The following is a 23,930-nucleotide window of genomic DNA, read 5'->3' as shown; positions in this document are numbered from 1 at the left end:
CTGGCATTCAAGACAGTGCGAGGCGAAAAAGGCAATTTTTCTGGCTGATTCTAAATTTGCTGACGTTGCCAATAGCCCATTGTGCAGCTCTAGTGCGACGTAAATGAACAACAACAACAACAACTAAATTTGCTGACTTGTCTGGATAACAAGAAATAAGCAGCCAGAGACGTGGGGTAAATTGTTTTGGAAGAAATAAGCAGCCCGAGACGTGGAGCATTTAGTTATGTTTTGACCTGAGAAGTTCTTAATAAATCTGTCTTAGGTCTATCTGTCTCATTAAAAAAAAAAATTTTAAGTGCTGTTTATAGTAAAGTATATATTTCAAAATGCGCCTATTTTCGTAAGTGAAGATTAAGTACATGAAATTATTTGTCTTTCCCTTAACTAAAAATTCTTTTACTGTTTTTTATTTCACACATGAGAACTTCATTTTATCTTTTTAGTTCATTGTTAAAAGTTGGAATCAGCGGTGGAGCTCTATATTTTGCTGTTGACCAAGATTTATTAAGTATTAATCAGAAAGAATCAATAGATGCTTCAAAAAAGGTTATAGGCGCTTTACCAGGCCTCGAAGACTATTCAAAAAAAGTAAGACCTTAGGTTTATAACTTTAGCAAAGTCAATTCTTACTTTGATTGTTTGAATATATGAGTTTTCTTCTATGTGAGTTAGAAGAAGTATCAATAATTGAAAACAATTTTGTGAAACGAAGACTATTTTAATAAATTAATTGTTGAATAAATTGTGTTCATATTTTGGGAAAGGAGTTATCGACTATGGCAACCTTCATCTATCAAAAGGTTCATCGAGATAGGATCGAGTTAACATGTCTTATAAACTAGTGATTTGGTATTTAATATTTGTAGTGGTAGTTATGCCACACATATGATTCCTCATAGGTTAAAATTGGATTTGTTTTCTGTATAGGGGGATAATATTAAGCTATTGAATATTATCATTTTTAATAAAGTAGACATTTAAATGCCTTGAATAAATCGAAAATAATATGTTTTTTTAGGTTAGCTGTGTGCAAAGAAATTAAAAAAAATTTATGTGTTTACAAAATAACAAACTATAAAAAAAGTTTTTGCGGAACTGAATTTTTGGCCGTAATATGTTAAGTAATATCATAAATATGTTACTTGTTTCGATTTTTTTTTTTTGCAATTATTGTTAGTGATTACTATTGATATTTGGCAATTATTGATATTGATCATGTAATTTTCAGAAATAAATATTGGCACATTAGATTATTTACTTTTTAATGCTAATTCTGTGATTTTTCTATCAATTTTTGGCAAATGATTTCCAAATATCATATGATTTATTTAGAGATTCAAATCTTAAAACATGTATTTGAGTAACCTTTTTTTAACCAGTCTGATGAGCATGATTTTGTTGTAGATCTTTTTTTTTTCAATAGTTACTGCCACAAATTCAACTGGCAAATTGTCATGAAAGAAAGATAGGTTTTTTTTTCGCTTTAAAATTGTGAGAATATCATCCATAATTGGAGAAAACAATTCTTACAGTTAGAATTGAAGAAAGTTATATGGAGTTGTATTTTTTAGCTGTAAACTTTTTAAAAATAAAAATACAAAGCATTTCTGTTATTACAAATGATTAATATATATGTATTACTTTTAAAAGTATCTTGCAAAAAAATGTTAATAATGATAGGTTTGTGGTAGAAAGACAAAAAGAAACTTTGCATCAGGGGTTTGTTTGACTTAACTGAATCAGTTGAGCGCTAAAATGAATTCTTGAAGAACAGGTTGTCTGCACAGGGCACCACATTCCTAAAAAACACCATGACAGTTATATTAACATTACTAATTATTAAAATTTTGACAATCTTTTTAATATTGAAACTTTTTAAGATTTTTTTTTTTAATTTGATAGACGATAATCTAGACTACCTGAAGACTATAATCTTCATATTTCAAGGGACCCTGCACTATGAAACTTTTCATATGAATCAATATCACCAAATAAGAAATATAAAATATATGTAAAATCTTAGCGAAAATTTAGCGTTGCACTTGATGGCAATCAATATAAGGTTACTTGCATCCTATAAGAAAAATCTTACTAAGGTTTGAAAAAGCAGAGTTTGTAGGTGTTCGTGGTAAAAAAATATTTTGCCTTGATTATTTGCTATTAGTCCTGACGCCTGCTTACTATTCCTGATTTTTTNTTTTTTTTTTTTTTTTTTTTTTTTTTTTTTTTTTTTTTAGTTCTCAGAACATCTTATTTTTCATGAAGACAAGTATATAATAATACTAAGATGAAGACTAATTTATAATGCAAAATTCAAGCATTCTAACTTAAGGATCTAATCATATACATGGTGCAAACAGCTTCATACTTTTCGTGAGCCATTTTATAAAAAAGAAACCATGAGTGCATGTAGGAATGGAGTAGAGTCCATCTCTTTCATCTGATTTGAATCAACAATCATATTATAGAAGAGGTGAATTGTTGGATCACCCACTAAATATTTACTTTTGTACAAAGATGTTAAATAGTATATTGACTATATATTCATTTTGAATCCCTATTTAAAATTTAAGGAAATTCAGAGCTAAGTATAAGTTTTAATCAAATATTGATAAAATTGAATCTCCTGTTTTTTTACAAAAAGTCCTTGTTTACCCGGATGCTCTCAAATTTCTCCGTATTTGTTGAAGAAATGCTTTAAAAATATTTTGGCAATAAAATATTTGCTAAGGGCAAAAATACTTCTCTTATTCCTAAGCAGATGGTGCTATTGCTAGTACTGCAGTGTGTTGAAACTTTAAGTAATTATAAATAATGGTTTAACAAAAATCCTCTTTAGATTGAGATTTATATATATATTTTTTACTTCACGCTAAATGTAAGTGCTTATATTATTTCCAATTTTGACTTACATGATGTATCAAAACTTAACACATAGGCCGAAAAATGTCACTAATGAAATCTCCATTATTTTATTTCTCCAATGTTGGCAAATATGATTGAATTATTATTTAGTAAAATCATAACAATGCATTTGATTTCCTTTTTAAATTGTATTTGCTTGAAGATTCAGAAATGTATTTGCAGCTTTTAATTAAAATCTGGCTTAAAAGATAGTGTTTTAAAATTCCCAATGTATGCAATTTTCATTATCGTTCAGTTTCTTGCAAAAAATCCGTAGTACTTCTTAAATAATGAAAAAATAAATTTGCATTAAAATTTAACTTAGTTCTTTATTTGTGTTTCGTATAATTTGAAAGAATTTTATGTCGTCGTTTTACGAGAGCTGTAATTTTTTACAAACCAAATAACATTGCTAATTGAAACTGATTAATACGGGCAACAATTTTGGTTTAAAATCATGCAAATCAGAATCACATTGAACGAAATTTTGTAAAATGTTTGAATGAATGATTTAGATTTCTCTTAAAAATATCAGTTGGTTTAAATCTACTTACCGTTTTTATGGAGTCCACTTTTTTTTTTTTTTTGTCTCGCTAAAGCCTAACCCTTAAACTGTTATGCATAAAAATTTCAAAAATAATCCAAAATTTTGAAATGAAATTTTAAAAACGAAATGGTAGGGGCCCTGTACTAATGAATTTGTAATTGTGATTTTTGAGAAATCATAGCTTCATTAAAAAATAATATATTTTAAAAGAAAACAGGACTGATTGTGCTTCGGAAAAAATCCGGATTTTTCGCTAACCGTGGTCGGGAAGTTTCCGGAGATCGAAGGTTCAGACGTTTAAAAAAATCGTTGATCACACAGGTTTCCGGAAATAAAATTTTCAAAGGTGGAACTTAAAATCACAGTTTATTTTATTTGTATGTAAGGGAGAGCCAGATAAGCTTATATTCAAGATTAATATTCATTTTTTATCAGTAAATAATTATTATAATCATAAACTCAAGAAAGACATATTTGTAAATTTCAATTACTTCTCCAGGTCATAATTAGTATGTGTAAATGGTATAGGTAGGTGTAAAATTTTAAATATATTTTAAGTAAACTAAGAAATATTGAGAAAAAGGAGAAAACCTTGTTTAAATTTTTTTCTAATTTTTTAATTTAAACTTTCCATTTTTTTACTCAAGAAATTTTCTGGAATTTTGACTTGGGCTCACAATCACCCCTGAAGAAAAGTTAAGCAAATTTTATGCAATAATTTATATCTTATCACTAGGCAAAATGTATACTTGACACTGGTACTTATTTATAAAAAATTAATTTTTGATACTGAGATATTTTTTTTAAAGTGCATGGAAATACTTCAATTTAAAGGAGGTATAGACCCCCTGCCACCATTCTTATATAAAACAAATGAAATATTATAATTGAAAATTAAAATTCTCAATTATTGTCGTTTTACACTTAAGTTTCTAACTGCAGTGAAAGTAAAAGCAGCTATTAGATAAAACAAGTGTGACATAAATATCCACATATATCTATTTTAGTTACAGTGTAGAAAGTGCCATCTGACAAAATCATCCTTTTTTCAATTGTGTCATTTTCCAAAATTATTTTTATCACCAAGCTTCCTTTTTTCATGTGACATTTTTCTGTGATTGATTTAATATTTTTATTCCTGATATAAGATTGTTATTAATCAAAATTTATTCTATATTCATAGGTTGAAATTGGAATAACAAAGAATGATGTCATCAATTATTGGAATTCAGGTATTGTAACCCGTTTTGATAGACATTTCATAGAATAAATAATTTGTTGAGTCTTCTAATGTGTTAATTTGTAAATGTATTTTTTCATATAATTTGTATGCTATGTATGAATCAAATATTACAATAGAATATTTCTAGATAACTATCTCTACTTATAAAGGTGATAATTTTAGGATTCAATATTTACTGTCAAGGCTTCGTTTAAATTATTAATAGATTTGGAATTGTCTTGAATATTCTCAGCACTGGTGTGTAAGAAGGTTTTGGTTGTTCATTTTTAAAGGACCATTATTTTCAATAATTAGTTTAAAGAATGGCCTCTTATTTTTTAGCTATTTTTTTTTTCTTCTTTCCTCTTAAACTGTTTATTTTATATTCTTAAGAACTAACTTTTGTGTTTTACAATTAAATTTAAAGATGTTTATCTATTTTATGTTTTGAAAATTAAATATTATGAAGTATATTTTGCCAAGTTTTAATATTAGTATCAAAAGTGCTACAGTATTTTGTTTGATTCAAGTTATAAATTATCTTTTTATTTGTTATAGTTTTTGGCAAAAATCTATATTAACACGGTAACATGCAATAAAATTAAATACATTATCAACCTGTCATTAATTTGATTTTGCTTCAGTCTGTTGAAATAAGTTAAAAAATTTTATCATTTTCTTTAAAGTGATTAATAGTCGTGAAAATGAATAAAGAAATCTGTCTATCTGAATACAATATCCAGAACAGCTCTCTAAACTTTTTGCACATTGGGACTTTTGAAAATCAGAAAAATCCACATTGCACCCAAAGTTAAAGGCTTTAAAAAATCATATCTCATCTCTTCATTACACATAGTTAAGAACAAATTATTAACATAAATAATTACTTACTTCAGATTAAGGTAAACTTAAAACAATTATTGGTGTTAATTTACCCTAATTTAAACTACTGGGACTCTATAGAGTTGGCAAATGTTTGTGCAATAAATATTTGATCACTTAAATAATTTCTTATTCAAGTGCATAAATTTTAATCTTTTAATAACATTCATCATAAAGAAGAATCATTTTACAATTCAGATCATTTAAAAGTTAATTCTCTTTAAGAATTCCTAATTATGTATGAGGCAACTTATCGTCGAAATTAGGGATCTGCAAGACTGCCTTTGGCCTGCTGAATAACTGTCTCATTCACTTCAAAATTATAGTTTAATAAAATGATTGTCATTTCAGATAATAACGTACTGATGATGCAATATTCATTGCTTGTGAAATAATATTGACACATTAGTCTGTTTTATTAAGAGCAAAATACTTGACATAATAAATTTGGTCAGGAAACTCAAAAACAAGAACAACTTTGAAATGTGGGCAATTTGAATGATACATTGGAAAATGAACCTTGATAAGAATACTGTAATTAACACTAAATTTACCAACACTTATCGTATACCTGTTTCTACCAAAGCCAGTCAAATAACCGGACTTTATTTTTCTTGATTGAATGTGTGAAATATGGATGTTGGGAAGGAAATAAACTAATAAAACTTTATTATAATTAAACAACATTGTATATTGCCAATTTTTATGTATTACAAACACAAAGAATAAAATTTTTTAATTCATTGCTCGACGTTTTTTTTTTACATATACAATCCATTGTACATTTTCCGCAAACATATTCCTCCTAGTTATTATTTCTATCATTTTTATAATTATATGAATTACAATTCTTATAATTAATATTTCTTCTAAGAACTTGTGCTGTCTCTTGTTTCGACATTTTTCTGGGTGAAAACTAACAGTTAATTGGAAATGAAGTAAAGCTATCAAAATAAGCTACTGACCAAAACATTTAGTTTTTGTCACTTTTTCTGACACAGAAATGTCATTCTAAAGTTTTGGGTACTAAATTTGAATTCACAGTTATTCTGATTAAACTCATTACGCAACAGTCTTTGCAGAAACGTGCAACTCATCGAATGCAATACGTTGAACACGCATTACATTGTCATTTCTGATCCGATAACCTTATAAAGCAACACATTGTTCTCGAGGTCAAATAACCGGATGTGGTAGAAATAGGTATACGACGCGCATTATTCTAAACAAACAAAATACGCAAAAGGAAAATATAATAATAACAATACAATATTTACTGTATATAATTGTTAGAAAAAGTCATGAAGTCAAATGTGCAAAAACGATAAGCGCATTTTCGATGCTTCTAAACAGTCATTTGACCGGTTATGGTATGTTTCGTTTTAAGCAGAAAAATTTATAAATTAAGTGTAATGAAAGTGAAAGGATTCCATCTGATTAAGTNAATAATAGAATATTAACTGCATATAATTGTTAGAAAAAGTCATGAAGTCAAATGTGCAAAAACGATAAGATGACAAAAGTGCATTTTCAATGCAAAAACTTCTAAACAGTCATTTGACCGGTTATGGTATGTTTCGTTTTAAGCAAAAAAATTTATAAATTAAGTGTAATGAAAGTGAAAGGATTCCATCTGATTAAGTCAATAGCAACTTTTACTGCTGATGAAGAGAATTGTTGTTTAAAAAAAAAAGGTACATGTTAAGTATCTATGAGGGATATGTATAGATAGATTGCATAGTTATTGTCAATATTAAGTATCTATGAGGGATATGCATAGTTATTGTCAATATGCTACTATTGCCACTTCATTTGTTAATTTAAAAGATCACATAATCCAAATAAGTAAAATCAATTTTTTTTGTTTTGTTTTTATCTCTGATAGTGTTTTTTTCTTATGCTGACAGACGAAACTGGAAGTAAACTCCTGAAAAAGAAATTAAAATACTTTTTGTTATGCTTTGATTATTTTAAACATTTTTTATTTGAATAAATTTTATAAATGAAATTAGTTTTAAATTTTTTTTTCTCTCAGAATTGACAATTACAACATCTTTTAATTTTTTTTCATTTTCAATCCTTACTTACTGGAAATTCCCTTCTAAAATTGAAAATCTGATTTTTTCTTCCACCAAATGTTTTTTTTAGTGATTAAACATTTAAATTGCCCAAAAAGCTTCCATAAGTGACGCAATCATAAACGATCCTCGATTGGTTATGACGTCACGTGCTGAATAGAAATGTGCCTCCTCCATCCACTAAGAGTATTTCAACGCTCTTTTAGTTTTGATATCACTTTTATTGTATGAACATCATTTGTATCCCATTATTGGTAAAGAAAATTTGTGAATTAAATGTACAGTTTTGGAGAGTGTGTGCAAAATGAACGAAATATTTTAAAACTTCAAACTGTTTGTTTATCACTAAAAATATCTGAAGAAATGATTATGCAACTCTTCACAGCGAATCAATATTTCTTTTCGGCTGAAATCAGTGGTGTTATTTTATTCTACTCATTTTTAAGTTAAAATCATGCTCCTACATTACAGCCTAAATTAAATTCAGTTGTGGATTAGATATACATTTCAATATAGGATGGATAATTTTAATGTTCGTTATTGCATCAGTATTTTCATATATCTAGTTTATTGAAAAATATGAATCCATAATCATTACAATCTTTGTGCTAATGTTCAAGAATTCAAATAATGTAATTTAATTTTGCTTCTTTTTTTTATTTATTTATTTTACTGCAGTTAAAGGATTTTCTTTAAATAAATATTTACTAATGCTGTTTTTATATTTTTTTTTACTGTGTATTAAATATTTAAATACACATTAACGCTTATATTTATTGTCCTTTGAGTAAATAAGAATATCGCTACAGTTAGAAATTATTTTTATTTATGATTTTTAATTCCTGTTTCAGCAATATAGTATTTACAAAGTATGGTTATTGTTCATTTCTCTTCTTATATTTGCAGACTTCTTATTTGTCAGTGCTTGCAATGACAAATTCTAAAACAGTAAAATTAATACATTTATTACATTTGAATTAATATTTAATTAAAATAGTTGAAAAAGTCTCAGGTTTAATGGGTATCACCAGAGAGAAATAAACACTTTCAAGAATGCAGTCCATTGAAATATATCTGTCCTTTATCTACTGAAACTTAAAATTTCACTTTATCCTCATAATTTCAGCGAATATCATTAAGCTGGAAGTTTTTGTTTCATTTTAAAGCTAAAGAATAATAATAAAAAAATAAACTTATACAAAATGAATTTTATACAAAAAATAAACAGTAATGTAGATATTTTTTTCAATATTTTTATTCTTTGTGTAAATAGGAACCTTGCTACGGTGAAAAATTATTTTGATATGCATTCATAAAATTTAATTCCTGTTTCTGGAATGTAAAACTAAATAAATGCATATGCTTGATTTCAAATACTCTTATAACTTATGTTAACACAATAAAATAAAGTTAATAAAATCTACTAGAATATATTAAAAAAAAATTTGTTTTAAAATTAAAAAATGTTTTTTGAAAGAATGAGTTTTAAGTTTTGTTGGGATCACAATTTTTTAAATTCAAGTCAGAATAAGTAAATAAAAAATATCAATAATTTATGCTTTTGTACATTTTAAAGTCTAAAACTATTCTATATAAAAACATAGATTCAACATATCTTTCACTTAACATGAAAATAAATCTATGAAATGAATATGAAAAATACTTTAAAAATAATGGAAGAAGAAATTTTTTTGTATTTATAATGCAGTATTATAATATATATTTTTTTAACTCATTCCAACACCTTTTTTACTGAACTAAAAAAATCTTAAATAATTTAGAACTTGAAACAACTATTAACAATGTTTCAGTGGGTACCATTGAATTTTACCATTATAAAAATGTGTTATACAGTGAACTCTCGCTACTGCAATATCCAATACAACAATAACTCCCTCTATTACTGTCAAAAAACTTTAATATGAATTAATGTTATTCTACTCTCAATATTAAAATATTCTCTTAAGCAATAAACCCCTGTAAAATGATTTTTTTTTTCTCCAAATTTATACCTTATTTTCACCATTTATTAAAAATTTTCAAATAATATAAAAAATCTTTTATCTTTTGTCATTTTTTTTTGACAAGAAAAAACTCACTGTTAACCACCCCAAGAGTTTTCATTCTTAGAATTGGCCTCCCCTTATCTCTTAAGAAGTCACAGATGTAACATTCCTATCTGATTTCATATCCTTCATGTTGAAAGCTGATCATGAGTCACAAATGACCACACGCATCACATTAACACATGAAAGAGAACTTTTTCAGTAGAGGGTGGGTGGCGCACCATTCACAAATGAAAATCGTTTTCGTACTTTGAACTCAATGCTTACTTTGTGGGTTGACTTGACAGTCAGAAGAATGAATAAACAAACAAAAATATTGGATTATTTTCAATAAAAATGGTTTTTAGGTATATTTGCGATCTTAGTTTATTTAAATTGTTTTTAATATTTAACCTATCTAAAAGTCTTATTGTGTCCCCTAAGTATGTAGGCCCTCGCTATATCCCTCGACAACACTATATTTATTGGGTACCAAAAATAGTGTTGTAGCTGGATTTTACTGTATTGAACCCACATTTTCGTTAAGCTACATGAGGACATAATTTATTATACAGATAGTTATTGATTATCTGAAATAGTTGAGTTTAATTTCAAAAATTAAAACGAAAGCAAGAACTTTCACAGCACAGGGATTGAAAATGAACGACAGACGGACACGTGTGATGTCGGTTCACAAATAACCAATCGAGTGACTCCCCTTTTCAGGTGAAAACAAAAGTAAGCGTTTTTTACGTGATACGAAAATTTTTTAGTTTTTTAACTGAAATTATTTCAAAAATAAAATAAAAATTTTAATGAAGCCTTTTTAAAAAAATTCGTCAAAACCAGTTGAATAGCTTAAGCGTGAAATGATATTCATACCTTTAGCGTACATTTTTTTTAACCGTTAGTATCTCAATCTAATCATACGAGGCACATCCAGAAAGTAAGTTTCCTGAATTTTTTAACAGAAAAAGAACTCACTTTCAGGATCACATTTGCATTAAGTACAGCAATGTTTCAGCTATTTTTCAACATAGCCACCACCAGAATTGAGGCACTTGTCGTATCGTGGAATCAACTTTTGTATCCCTCTGTCGTAGAACTCTGCCGTCTGTGAATGAAACCATCGTGTGACAGACGTCTATCTACCGTTACTGTGAAACATTGGGGAAATTATGACTTGCCATTCCGAACAAGAGTCTTGGAATGTTTACTGCAGGTGTTGCGCTCCTCCATGACAATGTTTGTTAACATACAGCATGACGCACAGCAGCTGTTTTGACAGAATTTGACTGGGAGTTGTTTGATCATCCACCCTACAGCCCTGATATTACTCCCAGAGATTTTCTCGTTTTCTTGCACCTCAAGAAATTCCTGTCCTCCGGAGAGCGTTTCAGCAACGATAAAGAGCTAAATACCTCTGTCACACGTTGGTTCCATTCACAGACGGCAGAGTTCTACGACAGAGGGATACAAAAGTTTATTCCACGATACAACAAGTGCCTCAATTCTGGTGGTGGCTATGTTGAAAAATAGCTGAAACATCGCTGTACTTGTTGCCAATAAATATGTTCCTGAAAGTGTGAGTTCTTTTTTTTTTCTTATAAATTAGGGAAACTTACTTTCTGGATGCGCCTCGTATGTTTTAGAGAATTTTATTTAAATAGTCCGTTGATAAATATGAAGCAAAGAGACCCATATTCTTTGCATGAATGAAATGTAATTGAAACATATTTATTTATCTAGGTATCAAAACTGCTATATCTGCATTGGCTAGTTTACCTGCAAACAGCAAGGAAGCATTTCACGTAGGAATGAATTATGTGACAGATGAAATTAAGAACCAAATGAAGAAGAGTTCTTGAAAATATTTATTTAATATCTATGTTTGTTTCACACAGTGAAGTATCTGTTGTGAACTTCTTAATAATAGTTGTTAGAAATATTTATTCTATTTAGTTATTCAAAATAAAGGGATTTGTTCTTGATTTTTAATCATATTGAAAGCCTTTTTTTATGTATACTACCTCTTTTAAAACAATTTTTCCTTCATATTTAACTTACCTATAGTCTATTATGCATTACTATTACTTTGTCTTTTGTGTTTAATTGTAACTTATTCTGGTTAAACTATAACCTGAATTTACTTAAACTCAAGTTTGGCACTCTATTTACGATGTTAGGTTTCACCGATATTTGCCATGGTTTTTACCGTCCTAAGAAAAACCTGTTTTTCTGATGGTTTTTGCAGCCTATAAATTTTTTTTCTTCACATCTTCAGAAAAATTTCTTATTGTTTCTGATATTATATGTGAACATCTTAAAAGCATGCATTAAGGTAGTACTGGAATTTGGAGCATTGATAAAATAGTCCCATGCTAAACATGGCAGGACATATGATTATTTGAAGAACTAATGTTGTAAAAATATTTGCCATGAGCAGCATTTTTTTGCTGTTCGTACTAAAAAATATTTTGTCTTTTTTTTCTGTTGTAGAGCACTATTATAATACTCAATATGACATTGTGAGATCCTATGCAAAATGCTAATATATTAAATGTACAAAAACTGTACATTTGTAACAAGTCAAAAATGACTAGCAACAATTTTTGTAATGTTTTAGTGTGCACTCACAAGAGATATAATTTCTGGTATCAATATAGAAAAATTCGAACATTTCATTTTGCAATCCAAAATGTTTATTTTACAGCCATTGTAGTCTTAGTTCTCTGCTATTTTTGGAAATTCTGCTGCAATTTTCAAAAGAATGCACCGATAGTTTTTAAAACAAGAGACAACACTTCCAAACACCAATTTTTTTCCTATGTAAATTCATCAACCATCGTCTATACAATCACACAGTGTTCAGTCCCACAAACCAACAATAAAACTCCCCAACCAAACTTCCAATTACAGCAGATTTTATTTTTGCAGAAGGCCGAGTAAAAACGTGCATTCTGCATCTCGGGATAATAAATAGTTGCAATACCCGATTTAACTCTGGGATAATCAGGAAAGGGGTTAAATATGTTGAAACTATATTAAGTTACATTATTTATTTGTTTAAGTCTTATCAAGTTTAATAATCAAAAAAAAAAATAATTACGTTTGGTGACTACAAAAATTCAAATAGAATGGGAACTAATAAATAGAATAATTCTGAAATAAAACTTTAGTTTATTAGTTTTGATAAAAATGTTTCCTTTTGCAGACTATAAATTATATCTTTTCAAATGGTTTTGTAAATTATAATTTAATGTGTTTTTCTTCCTGCTCAATTTTTTTAAAGAATGTTATGCACTGAAATTGGCTTGATTTTATCATTTTTTCCCCTTTCTTCTTTTGTTTTATTTTCTCCTGATTTGAACCACTACAAGGCTAGTTTTCGTCATTTATAAATTATTTTTACGTTTGGCCAAAATGAAATATTTGTTGTCTGGTGTGGGGACTTGAAAAAGAAAACATTTTTATCTTAATGTATTGATATTCATTTTTGTTGTTCTTCTGATTCTTGAAAACACAAAAAAAAAAATTTATACTTTTAATTCATTTGAACAAATGATTATTTAGAATAATTTTGATCTTAAAAATGAACATACAAAGTAAAATAATTTTTTCTGCTCATCAAATTTTATAAAAATAAAGTAATTGGTGAAATAAATCCTTATTTTACAATACTTTTATCACTAAAGAATATTTTTTAATGTTTCAATTATTTTGTAAAAAAAAATATATACATATATATTATCTAATTATTCAAATAAAATTCTGTTTATTTTGGAAAAAGGGATTATTTGAGCTTTCCAGTTATTTTCTGTGTATAAATGCAGCTGTTGAAAAATTATGATATTCAATGCTATAATACAATAATGGAAGTGATGAATTTGGGTTGTCAACAAATCTAATTTTTAAAAAGAAATTTTAAATGTAATGCACCCCTCCCCCCCAATTTCACGGTGTTCCGAATATCTGAATTTGTAACAAAATCCCCACTCGCAGTCATATTTTCTTAAAATATAAAAGGTTTTTATCATGTTCTTTAAAAATTATGTTCTTTCAAAAAATGAAAGAAAAACATAATTTCTAGAGTGAAATTATGTTTTAAACTTCTTTGATCGCAGAATGTTTGTTTTTATTTTATCAATTTAAAATTCTAGCTGAAGCAAGCCAGTCATTGGCGAATTTTTTTTATTCCGAAATGAGAACAGAAAAATCGGGAGTATTTCTTTCCGATGAACATGAAAAGTATCTTTAGAATATAATTCTGCTGAAGAAAAAAATTTTTATTTGCTTTTGTATTTTTTCCCCAGCTGTTTTATTGCTTCAACTCATTCTTTCCTCTGTTTTTAAAATCAATAAATATGAAGATGCAGAGAGTATAACAGTTTTGGTTATACCTATCATTTCAATGAATGTTATTATAATGCTTTTTTAAATTTATTGTTGTTCTAATCGTGTGATTCGGATCGATGATTCAAATCGTGGTTCAGATCAGTGATTTGAATCATGCCATTTGGATCAACGATTCGAATCATGCGATTCAGATCACTATTCGAATAAAGTGATTCTGATCAATTATTCAAATCACACAGATTTGAATTCAGATCAGTGACTCTAAGTAATTCAGATCTCTGATGTGAATGACTTAATTGCGAATCACGTGATTCAAATCGAATGCTTCAAAAAAAAAGATTGCAATTAGAAAAAAGTTTATTTACCTATCACTATTTTTCTTTTAACTAATTTCGATAAAAAAAAATTATTATTTCTTATTAGTGAATTCTTTCAACGAAATAAATATTTTTTTTGTATAATTATATTGTATATGTTGCTAATTTTTTACTGTTCGTGATTGTGTTAAACAAAAATAACTGAAATTTAGGAAACAATTATTCATTATAATTTAAATCTGATAAAAACAAGTGATTGGAATCAGTAATGCTTGAAATGTACTGAAAAATCACTTGTAATAAAACGATTGACCCAAACTTGATCATAAAAATACAAGACGCAATAGATGAAACTCCTTTATAGTAACATTCATAATCGACTGTTCTATGGAATGCAAGGTGATAACATGGTATGAAGGTACCTATTGATTTCTGTGTATAGATTTTTTTTCTCTTTAAAATTTATTGGTCATTATGCATATTTGCTCTACAATGTCTATTAAACAACATTGAATTGAGGGTAGGATTTGTATGCTTTCCCGCCAGCATAACAAAATCAATTGTAAATAAAGAAAAAAATGATAAAGGGATTATTGTAAATGCCCCAATTATGTTATTCTGTTGAGATAGTATTGTTTCTTTGAAAATTATTATTTAAATGATTAGTTTCATGAAGTACAATAAGAAGAGGTTTGACAGCCTCCAACGCTTTGTTGCGGTATTGCGTTAAATCAAGGATTCAAATTGAATTTATAAGGTAATAACACATGAAATGCGTTAAAATTTGTTGCTTGCACATTAATTAGAATGGATTTGGGCAATACAGTTTAAAATCAAATTTTTAGATTTTTCAAGTGAGAGTTTATTTCTTAGAATATGTAAAATAAAAACACGATTCCCATGACAGTAAGATATTCTGCATAATATGTCATCGGAAAAAAACCTTAAATTTGTAAAAACCAATTTGATATACTATCATCACTTCATAGATCTATCACTTCATTCTTAACACCTTCAAACACTAAAGTGGTCATTTTGATCGCAAATTAACTTTGAGAGAAGCTAAGTTCTGAAATTATACCAGCCTGACTTTCTTGATCTTCAAAAGCATTAAAATTAATAGAATGTGTAATGAGCGTATTAAATGATTGACTTAAAAAAAAGACCATTGCTGTCAAAATGACCTCCATGGAAGACTGTAAGGTTCTTTTCAACAAAAATGCCTCCTACTCGCTGCTGCTCTCATAATAATTGACGTAATTGTTTCGGATCAGATCAGTTAGAGATACGAGTTAACAATTTGACCAGAAAGGATAAATTTGGGAAAAGTTTAGCAGAGAAATTCACAGTATGGAAACTAAAATAAAACAGCACCTTAATAGTCTTAAAAATTTATTTATTACAGGGACTGAAAATTTGATAAAAGTTCAGGCTGGCTGTGAAACTCAAGACCATTTTTAACATGTTACAAGCTGAAAACTGGTTTACTCGTTATGGATTCATTAGCTGTTGCAATATGGATAAATTGTCGAAAAATTCTACTCGTAAGCAAAGTTAGAATAACCTTATCTCCTGCATATTCTAGTATATGATCAAAAAGTTATTATACGTCAATGTAAACTAAAAAGAAATGCCCCCGCCTCTTCTATAAACTATATACTCTTAAACAGTTTACAATCCTAAAAACTACCCTGAAAAAGAAAATTTCTTCAATTGAGTATAAGTCTTGTTGAGTTACATCAAATAAGCAATTGCAAACGGCATGAACAATTTCTAGAATAGGGTCAGTTTAAGTTTTGCCAATCTTAAAGAAAGTTAGAAAAAATGTTATGATTAAAGTGTGTAACTTTTCATAAGTTTCCTTGAACGCCCTTTGTTTTTAATTTAACTAAATAAGATTATTATATTTTTCTACAAGGAAACTCCCTTCTGTGAATTTTCTAAACAAAAACTAAACGTCATCAATGTTCTCTTTCCGTAGACAAAACAAATTTTCGTTATTTGTGGAAAATGCTAAATTTCGTTAGTAACCTTGATTGCAAATCGTGCCCTACTAGAGTATGTTATTTTTCCTGAAAAGACAATTTTTCACAGATTAAAAAATTCTGCATGAATTTAAAATGACCTTTTCTGCAAATTTTTAGAATATTTGAATTACGAAAATATTTATGTGCGTTGCAGTCAAAAATGATCACAATGATACTTGTACAAGGCCTGTCATCTAATGTTAAATAACTTTTTCCAATATGAAAATAGTGATTTCAACTTAATGACTTTGTCATAGATTTCCATGTTTTATTTTTAAAAAAAATCAATGAAAAAGAAAACAATTTTCAATACTCACAGTATTTTATTACAATGTTTTTTTTTTTTTTTTAACAATTTTAAAGAATGTAAATCAAAATATACAAGACTAACACTTTATTTTACAAATTACAATTATATTTGACGTTAACGCAATCGCGTATTTACACTAGCATTTTTAACAAATCAATTTGACACTTTAATTGGTATAGAATAAAAAAAGAATATCACATTGTTCATTACATGAAGACATTTTAAAAATTCCAATTTAGGTCGAAATAGAATATTGGAAAATTTGAGCGATTACAAATAATATTTAACACAAGATAAGTTTAATAACAAGCTTAAGTTAAATTTTATTTCCACTTACGAGATGGAAGACATAAGACTAGATTTTCTTAGAGTACAAAAAAAACAGAATTGCTAAGAAATTTTATCCCAAATATGTGGTGGTGACTGCTTAAGTTTATACTTAAACTGTGTTTAAAAATATTCGAGATTAAGATTGGGGGATTTGAATTTTAAAAAACATAATTTTACTATTTCTAAATAACTATTTACGAAATTTTAAATTCGTTAGCTAAATTTTTAACTGTCTTGCTTTTTAAACTACAAAACAAATATAGTCTAAAGTTTTTTCTTAAATTATCCAATTTTGAAATCTTCATAAAATTTATTTTTACGCAATTTTAGGTGCATTAAATTTTTATTTACCTTAAAACTAATTGAATCACGATTTAAGTTATTGATAAGCTTTTATTTCTTTACTAAGATTCCTCAACCTTTTCATTAGAGAATGATTAAACTTTGAGCCAAGCAAAATTTTAGTATTTTACAAATTATTTATGCTCTAAATATCAAATAAAACATTCAAATAACATGTGAATATCGAATTGTTTTATTTGAATAGTTTAATGAAACGTTACATGAATTTGTTACTTAACATATTTCCAGATATCAGAATCTATTAAGAGTATGAATTTCATATTACAAAATTTAATCATAATAATTTAATCCTCTACCAGACATTCATGCAAAGAGAAAGTTAATTTTTTGTATTATATGCTATTTTTAAATTATATATCTTATACCACAGAAGCAGGTATGTTTACGGTTATTTATTATTCTTTTTAAAATATTATTCATATTATAACTATCTTTATATCATTATACTTTATTATAAATTATCTAACATACTTAAACTCTACTGCACAGAAAAAATTGTTTTTTTCCTGCTGGTCATCAATTTTGTTATGTACATCAATTTTCAAAATCTAGGCATTCCTTTCTTTGGGGACAGACTTTTAGCCTCTTTAATACGGTAATTTTAAAAGTTTTTTGCGAAGCTATTGNATATCGTTAGCTGTCTGAACTCTACGGGAATACCAATCCACTGCAGAAAATTGCATGAATGAATCGAGAAGTTCCGAAACGGCTGAAAGAATGTGAAACACGAAGAGAAAGCAGAACGGCCGTCTACCACTTCGTACGACGCATTCTCCCATCTGTTTTGAAACTTCCGGTTCACACTTGCAAGCCTTACTGTTGTGAATAGACACCTCCGTATCGAGTAAAGTACTTCCGGCTAAACCCAAGTTTCAACTTTTCATGATATGGTAAATTTATATTTTCTAATCTCATTGAGCTAACTGTTGACGATTCTAAGTTTCATCCCATGTAAGTAATCACATAATTTTCGAAGTTCTAACTTTTGTCTAATCCAGAAACTCCAGTTTTGAAACGTTATACATGCTTTAATTTTTTTTGAACTTATTCTACCTCAAGTTTCAAAAAGTAACCATACGAATTAGCTACCTAAATTTCTATTCCAGAGGAGTTTAGTTCTTTTAATTTTATAGGTCTAGTATTTGTATTTACTTAAAATATGTGTATATTTTTTTGCAACTCATTTGCCAAAATATTCACACTGAATAGACATATGAAATTGCTACAATTTTAAATGCAATTTATTCATTTTAAAGAAATTAGGAAAGCAAAATGCACATCAATTTCAGATACAATATGCAAGTTTCAAACACAAATTACTGCATTCATTATAAATATTGCATAATAGTGTGGCATAATTGTTCATACGTAAAATATATTAGATACTCAAAACAGCTGAAGTTTGAATTATTTAATATTAACATCAAACTTAAAATTCTACAGTTAAATTTATATTAATATTGTTACCCTTTCTCTATAAAATATGTTCAAGAAATTTTGAATGAAGAAAATTTTCTTGTTGAATGAAAAATTACTAAAGACCTGTTTTATAAACACTATAGTCAATCTTAATTAAGCAGTTTACAAAATTAAAAGTAAGATTTAGAGGGATTATTAAACATACCTGCCGGGGGAAGGGAAGTTCAGCAAAATCTTTTCGAATCGATTTTCTCTCATTCGACCTGCTCCATTGCTAGCTCTTTTTTTTTTTTTCATTCCACTATTTTTTTCTACACATGTTTCTATCTCCAGTCCCCGACAGGCATCATCTCTAACAACAGACTTTCAAGCTTGCATTCAACGAAACAGTTTTGAGAGCCAAACAAACTCTTGTATCACATAGTCTTGTTGACCAAATTTCTAATGCCGTCAATCCTATTTCTGTAATATTCCTGTCACACGTAATTTCTGTTATGACTCTCGGTCCTATATCATCCCAATCCTTTGAGATCCTCTAAATCTTTATCCATCATATCACAAGTCAGCACTCCAGAAGAAACTCCTCTTCCAGACATTCATGCAAAGAGAAAGTTAATTTTTTGTATTATATCAAGGCTCGAAAAACCACCCGTCCGCCCGTCCTCGGCGGTCAAAAATTCCTCGCGGACAACGAATTTCTCGAATCCGACGTCCGCGAGGACGGCCATTTTCCCNCGTTTTCATTTTGGAAATTTAATTCACGTAGCAATTTTAACAGGATTTTATGAAGTTAATATACGTTGGAAAAATATTTATCCAGAAATCTCTAATTTATGTTTTATTAATCCCAAAATCTGTCAAATGTGTCTGCATTTATGTCTTAATGTAGCAGTTATTATAGTTTATTAAATTTTCCTGCTTCTGAAATCTTATTATCTAAATGCATTGAAAGATCCGATTCTTTAGCTGCATAAAATATTTCAAAAACTTACATTCCCTTATTGCTAACCTAACCTCATTAAGCTGTTTTCGATATTTCTTCTCCAGAATTTTTACGTTGTCTTGGTAAATATTTTTATCACCAGCGATATTGCTTACATTAACATAATTCATATCAGTCTGACAGATACTATCAGGTGGCATGTAATCAAGATCTATATTGTTCCAATTCTTAGCTCAGATCTGCTATAATTTTTTTCTAGAAGACAAACATAAATACAGCTCTGACCTAGTTGCAACCTAGCAGCTTGTCCCTCCTTTGTCTTAAACGCCAAACCAAAAACGAAACTTTGCGATATATTGCAAATAGCACACAAAATATACATTAAAAATATTACATTGAACAGTGAGCTCAGTTTAAGAACAGCAAGAAAAAAGTAATGAAAAATATTTTGCTAAGAACTGACCATTACCAAATTTGAATTTTAAAAAACTAAAGATAACTACTTTCGAGTTTTATTGGACAGGATAATTAATAAAAAAAAATTTATAAGTAGTTTGTTATTTTTTTTATGCTTAACTGTATTCACGATATTTATTAGTTCTTTATATTCCTCTATTAATAAGTTTCTGATTTTGACTATTATTTCAATATTAAGGTCTCCAAAACTAAAAGTAAATTATGAAGCAATCTCCTAATTTTACCTTTAGATTTAATGTCAAGATATTCTATGTTTTACATTTATAAAGCGATAAATCAAATTTATTTCAGGATTATAAAAATGTACCAACATCTACAATTAAAATAATTATGAAATTGTAAAACAGAATTAAACTTATCACGATTACTAAAATATCGTTTTGCGATTATCATGTTAATTTTATTTTACAAATCAGAGTAAAAGTTATTTCTACGAATTCGAGAAGAAACTTACTGTTGTCTATTATTTTATTGGAAAATGTACTTGAAATATATGCCTAAGAAAAAAAGTAGTAAATTTCTCATCTAAGATTGCAATCGGTTTCTGACCGAATCATGCTAGAAAAATATTCCGGAACCACAACGAAAACATTCCCAACCATTCCATTTTTATATAATATAAATTTATATAATTTCATAAGAGAAACTTCCGTTACACGACTTACAATTGCAATATATACTGACTTCTAAACACGGGTAATTTGGTTTTAAACACAAGCAAATATTTTGATCTTTTGTAGATCATTGATAAATAGTTAAGTAAAATCAAAACCACTTTTATACAAAATGAGATTATGGTACTACAGATTGAAGCAACCATTTAATTATTTGTATTCATTAAGACAAATATGGGAGCTGACCTCGAATTAAACTCACGAGTTCTGGCCCCTTAAATTTTTAAATTAATCTGTGGCTGTACTTGTCTCTTAAAAAAATCCAAATGGCTTGCAGGTTTTACCCAAGCATTTTTGCCCCCAAAAAAATTTATCAGGTTCTCTAATTATAATTTAAAGAGTTCGATATATACTGTAACACATAGACTATTGTACCAAAACAAAAGCATGTGGTTCTTAATTTTCGTTATAATTTTAGGGACAAAATTCTTTGAAAACACATTTATAGAATTTCCAGATCAAAACCACGAAGAAGACGATCAAGAAAAATCCTTCAAATCTTTAATTTTTGAAATTATTGTGATAGGCACCTTGTTTCTTGCAGTCAAGTAGAATTAAGTTTTTAAAGTAGTATTCCAGCACATTTACAGTATACGCCATCAAGTTCTTGAAAGTTTGCAAAGATTCTCCCCATTAAAATTCAACATTCTTAAAACTTTGCTTACAAAAACTTCCTGGTAATCAAATAATTTATTGTAAAAGACAAAAATTAAATAATGTAAATTCCTTTTAAAGGAATGAATTAAATGGGTAAGAAGCATGGGCGCAAAACTACAGAATAAAACTAAAAGAGTTGGCAAAACGGACATTGACGAAATATTCTGGTTTCAAACCGCAAGTCCAGCCTTCTTTTATAAAACTAAACAGGAACCAATGAATCTTGATAAAAAAAAAGAAAGGGGGGGTGAATAGGTCTAATTTTATAATTAATTTATACTATAAGAAATTTAAATAATTATTACTATAATAATTACTATAAGAAATTTAAAATCAAAAGTTTCTTAAAATAACCATATGCTCGTGATAAAAGAAAATATTGCGCAACGTAAAATTAAGTTAACTGTACGATACTGCAAAACAGAGCTTTCTCATAATTTCTATCAAACTTCATTGAGTAAACAAGTTTTTAGTTCGTTTATAATTTTCAGAAGAAAAAAAATTTAATTTTGTTTTCAACTTGTTTGATAAAAAATCTTGTTCCTCTCTTGCTAGAAACAAATTTAATACATATTTGTAAATTTTAAATAAATATCATTAGGATATCATTAACTATTAACAATTAATTAATAAAAATGAAAAGATTATCAAGCATCAAAATTTAAAAACGCTTACATAAATGCCAATTTCGTCAATGGAATTTATGTTGGGATTATTAAAATGATTGATTTTAAAAATTTAAATTAGAACCTTATTTCTCAACCATAATTCATTAAATAAAAAGGAAATGTCACTTTAAATAAATAAATGTCATGGAACTTCAAACTGAGGTAACGTAAAACGGGACACTTACGTTTTGTGACGTTACGTTACGTTATGTTAAATGTTTTCCAGAAATAAAAAAAAATAAAGATAGTATTTGTCTTTTCTGTAGAATGCACACGTTGAGCAACAATAAAATCTATCCAGCCCATTGTGTTTCGTATGCTATCTGCGATGTCAAATCTTGTCTCAAGTATATTTTACTGGTATTAATGTCGATAAGTTAAGTTGACATTCAGATTCTTAGTACAATGAATGCGTTTTATTAGCAGTTAAAAGCTATTATGTCTTTATATGTCGAAATAATTCATAATATTGCACTTTGGATAGTGACTTGCAGCAGATATTTGGTTTTGTTTTGATCAAAACGAAAGCAGTAGGCATAAATGTGTAGCTAAATAGTTGTAGGCGATGTTTGCTCTGAGATCAGAATATCAGTGGAAGAGTTTAAGATAATTCAGGATTCATACAAACCTTAAAAAAGACGAAAATTACGCATCGTTATAAGTTTTATCAACAACTACGCCTTATAATTTCAAATAATTATACATAGTGACGAAATATGACAATTTTAATTTCAAAGTGAATACTAAGTAAAAAAGTTGTTTACTCTTTTTATTAGAACATTGACACCCCTTTTTAAGTATAATATGGACCGTATGAGCGTTGAAAGATGCAATAGCCTGATCCAAAAGCACAATGCATAATAAAGCACATAGAAAACTAATTTATAATGTTGCACTATGTTGTCATGCGGGAACTTTACGCCAAAAGTGTGTTTGGAGATATCAATGTAAGTAAAACGATACTAATTTTCTTAAGGCAAAAATAGGGCAATATATTGAACGTAGCAGAACTATTTGTTCTAGTACAAAAGAAATTAAATAAGAAAATGTACGACTTTCAAACAAATTTTCTATTAGTTTGATTTTAAAATTTAATTTCAAATAATAATAATATGATTAATAATAATATCAATAATAAAATTCCTTTCATTGATAGAATTAATAATAATGATTAAAGTAATAATTATAAAATTACTCATAACTAACAATAAATTTAATACTTTTATTTCGGATTTTCTATTTTTTCCCCCCCCCTCCAACAAAAAAATTTATACATTAAAAATGATAAGTTATGTATCTTCAAAGCTACTTCATCCTAAGTTCATTGGTGGTAACTCTTTACAGCAGTAACATTTTTTTCCTTCATTTTTCTTATTTAGAATAATGTTTTAAATACCTTTTCGAAAAAAAATTGTGAAGATGTATTTTATTAAATATTTAGATAGTAATTTAAAGGAGATATTAAAAAATTGCCCCGAACAAACTATTTTTAATTACTAATTTTCAAAAAAATATAGGAAGAATTTTGTAAACGAAATGATCTTTTTCCCAAAAATTGAAAATGGCTTTAATGTTCAATTTATTTAAACGAGTGAATTATTTGTTAATTACTCTCACGGTTTATAGTTAAACATTATTTCAATCTTGAAAAAGATATTCTTAGGCCGTGAAGGAAAATAAGATCTGAATCACTCATTTCAGTAAATGA

The 23,930-nt window shown here is 27.8% G+C and overlaps 1 protein-coding gene across 1 annotated transcript; it reads left to right on the top strand.

Moving 5' to 3' along the window:
• Positions 1–224: 224 nt before the first annotated feature.
• LOC107447664 (MICOS complex subunit MIC13) lies at positions 225–11,684 on the top strand (the record flags this gene model as incomplete). Its single annotated transcript, XM_016062631.3, is given in 4 exon segments — positions 225–343; positions 447–591; positions 4,638–4,686; positions 11,431–11,684. Coding segments are annotated over 4 exon segments (327 nt in total). The 3' UTR covers positions 11,550–11,684.
• Between the last annotated feature and the right edge of the window lie 12,246 nt (positions 11,685–23,930).

The sequence above is a fragment of the Parasteatoda tepidariorum genome, chromosome 6 (genome assembly GCF_043381705.1).
Source record: "Parasteatoda tepidariorum isolate YZ-2023 chromosome 6, CAS_Ptep_4.0, whole genome shotgun sequence".
Classification (NCBI taxonomy): Eukaryota; Metazoa; Arthropoda; class Arachnida; order Araneae; family Theridiidae; genus Parasteatoda; species Parasteatoda tepidariorum.
This window is presented reverse-complemented; position numbering and strand designations above follow the sequence as displayed.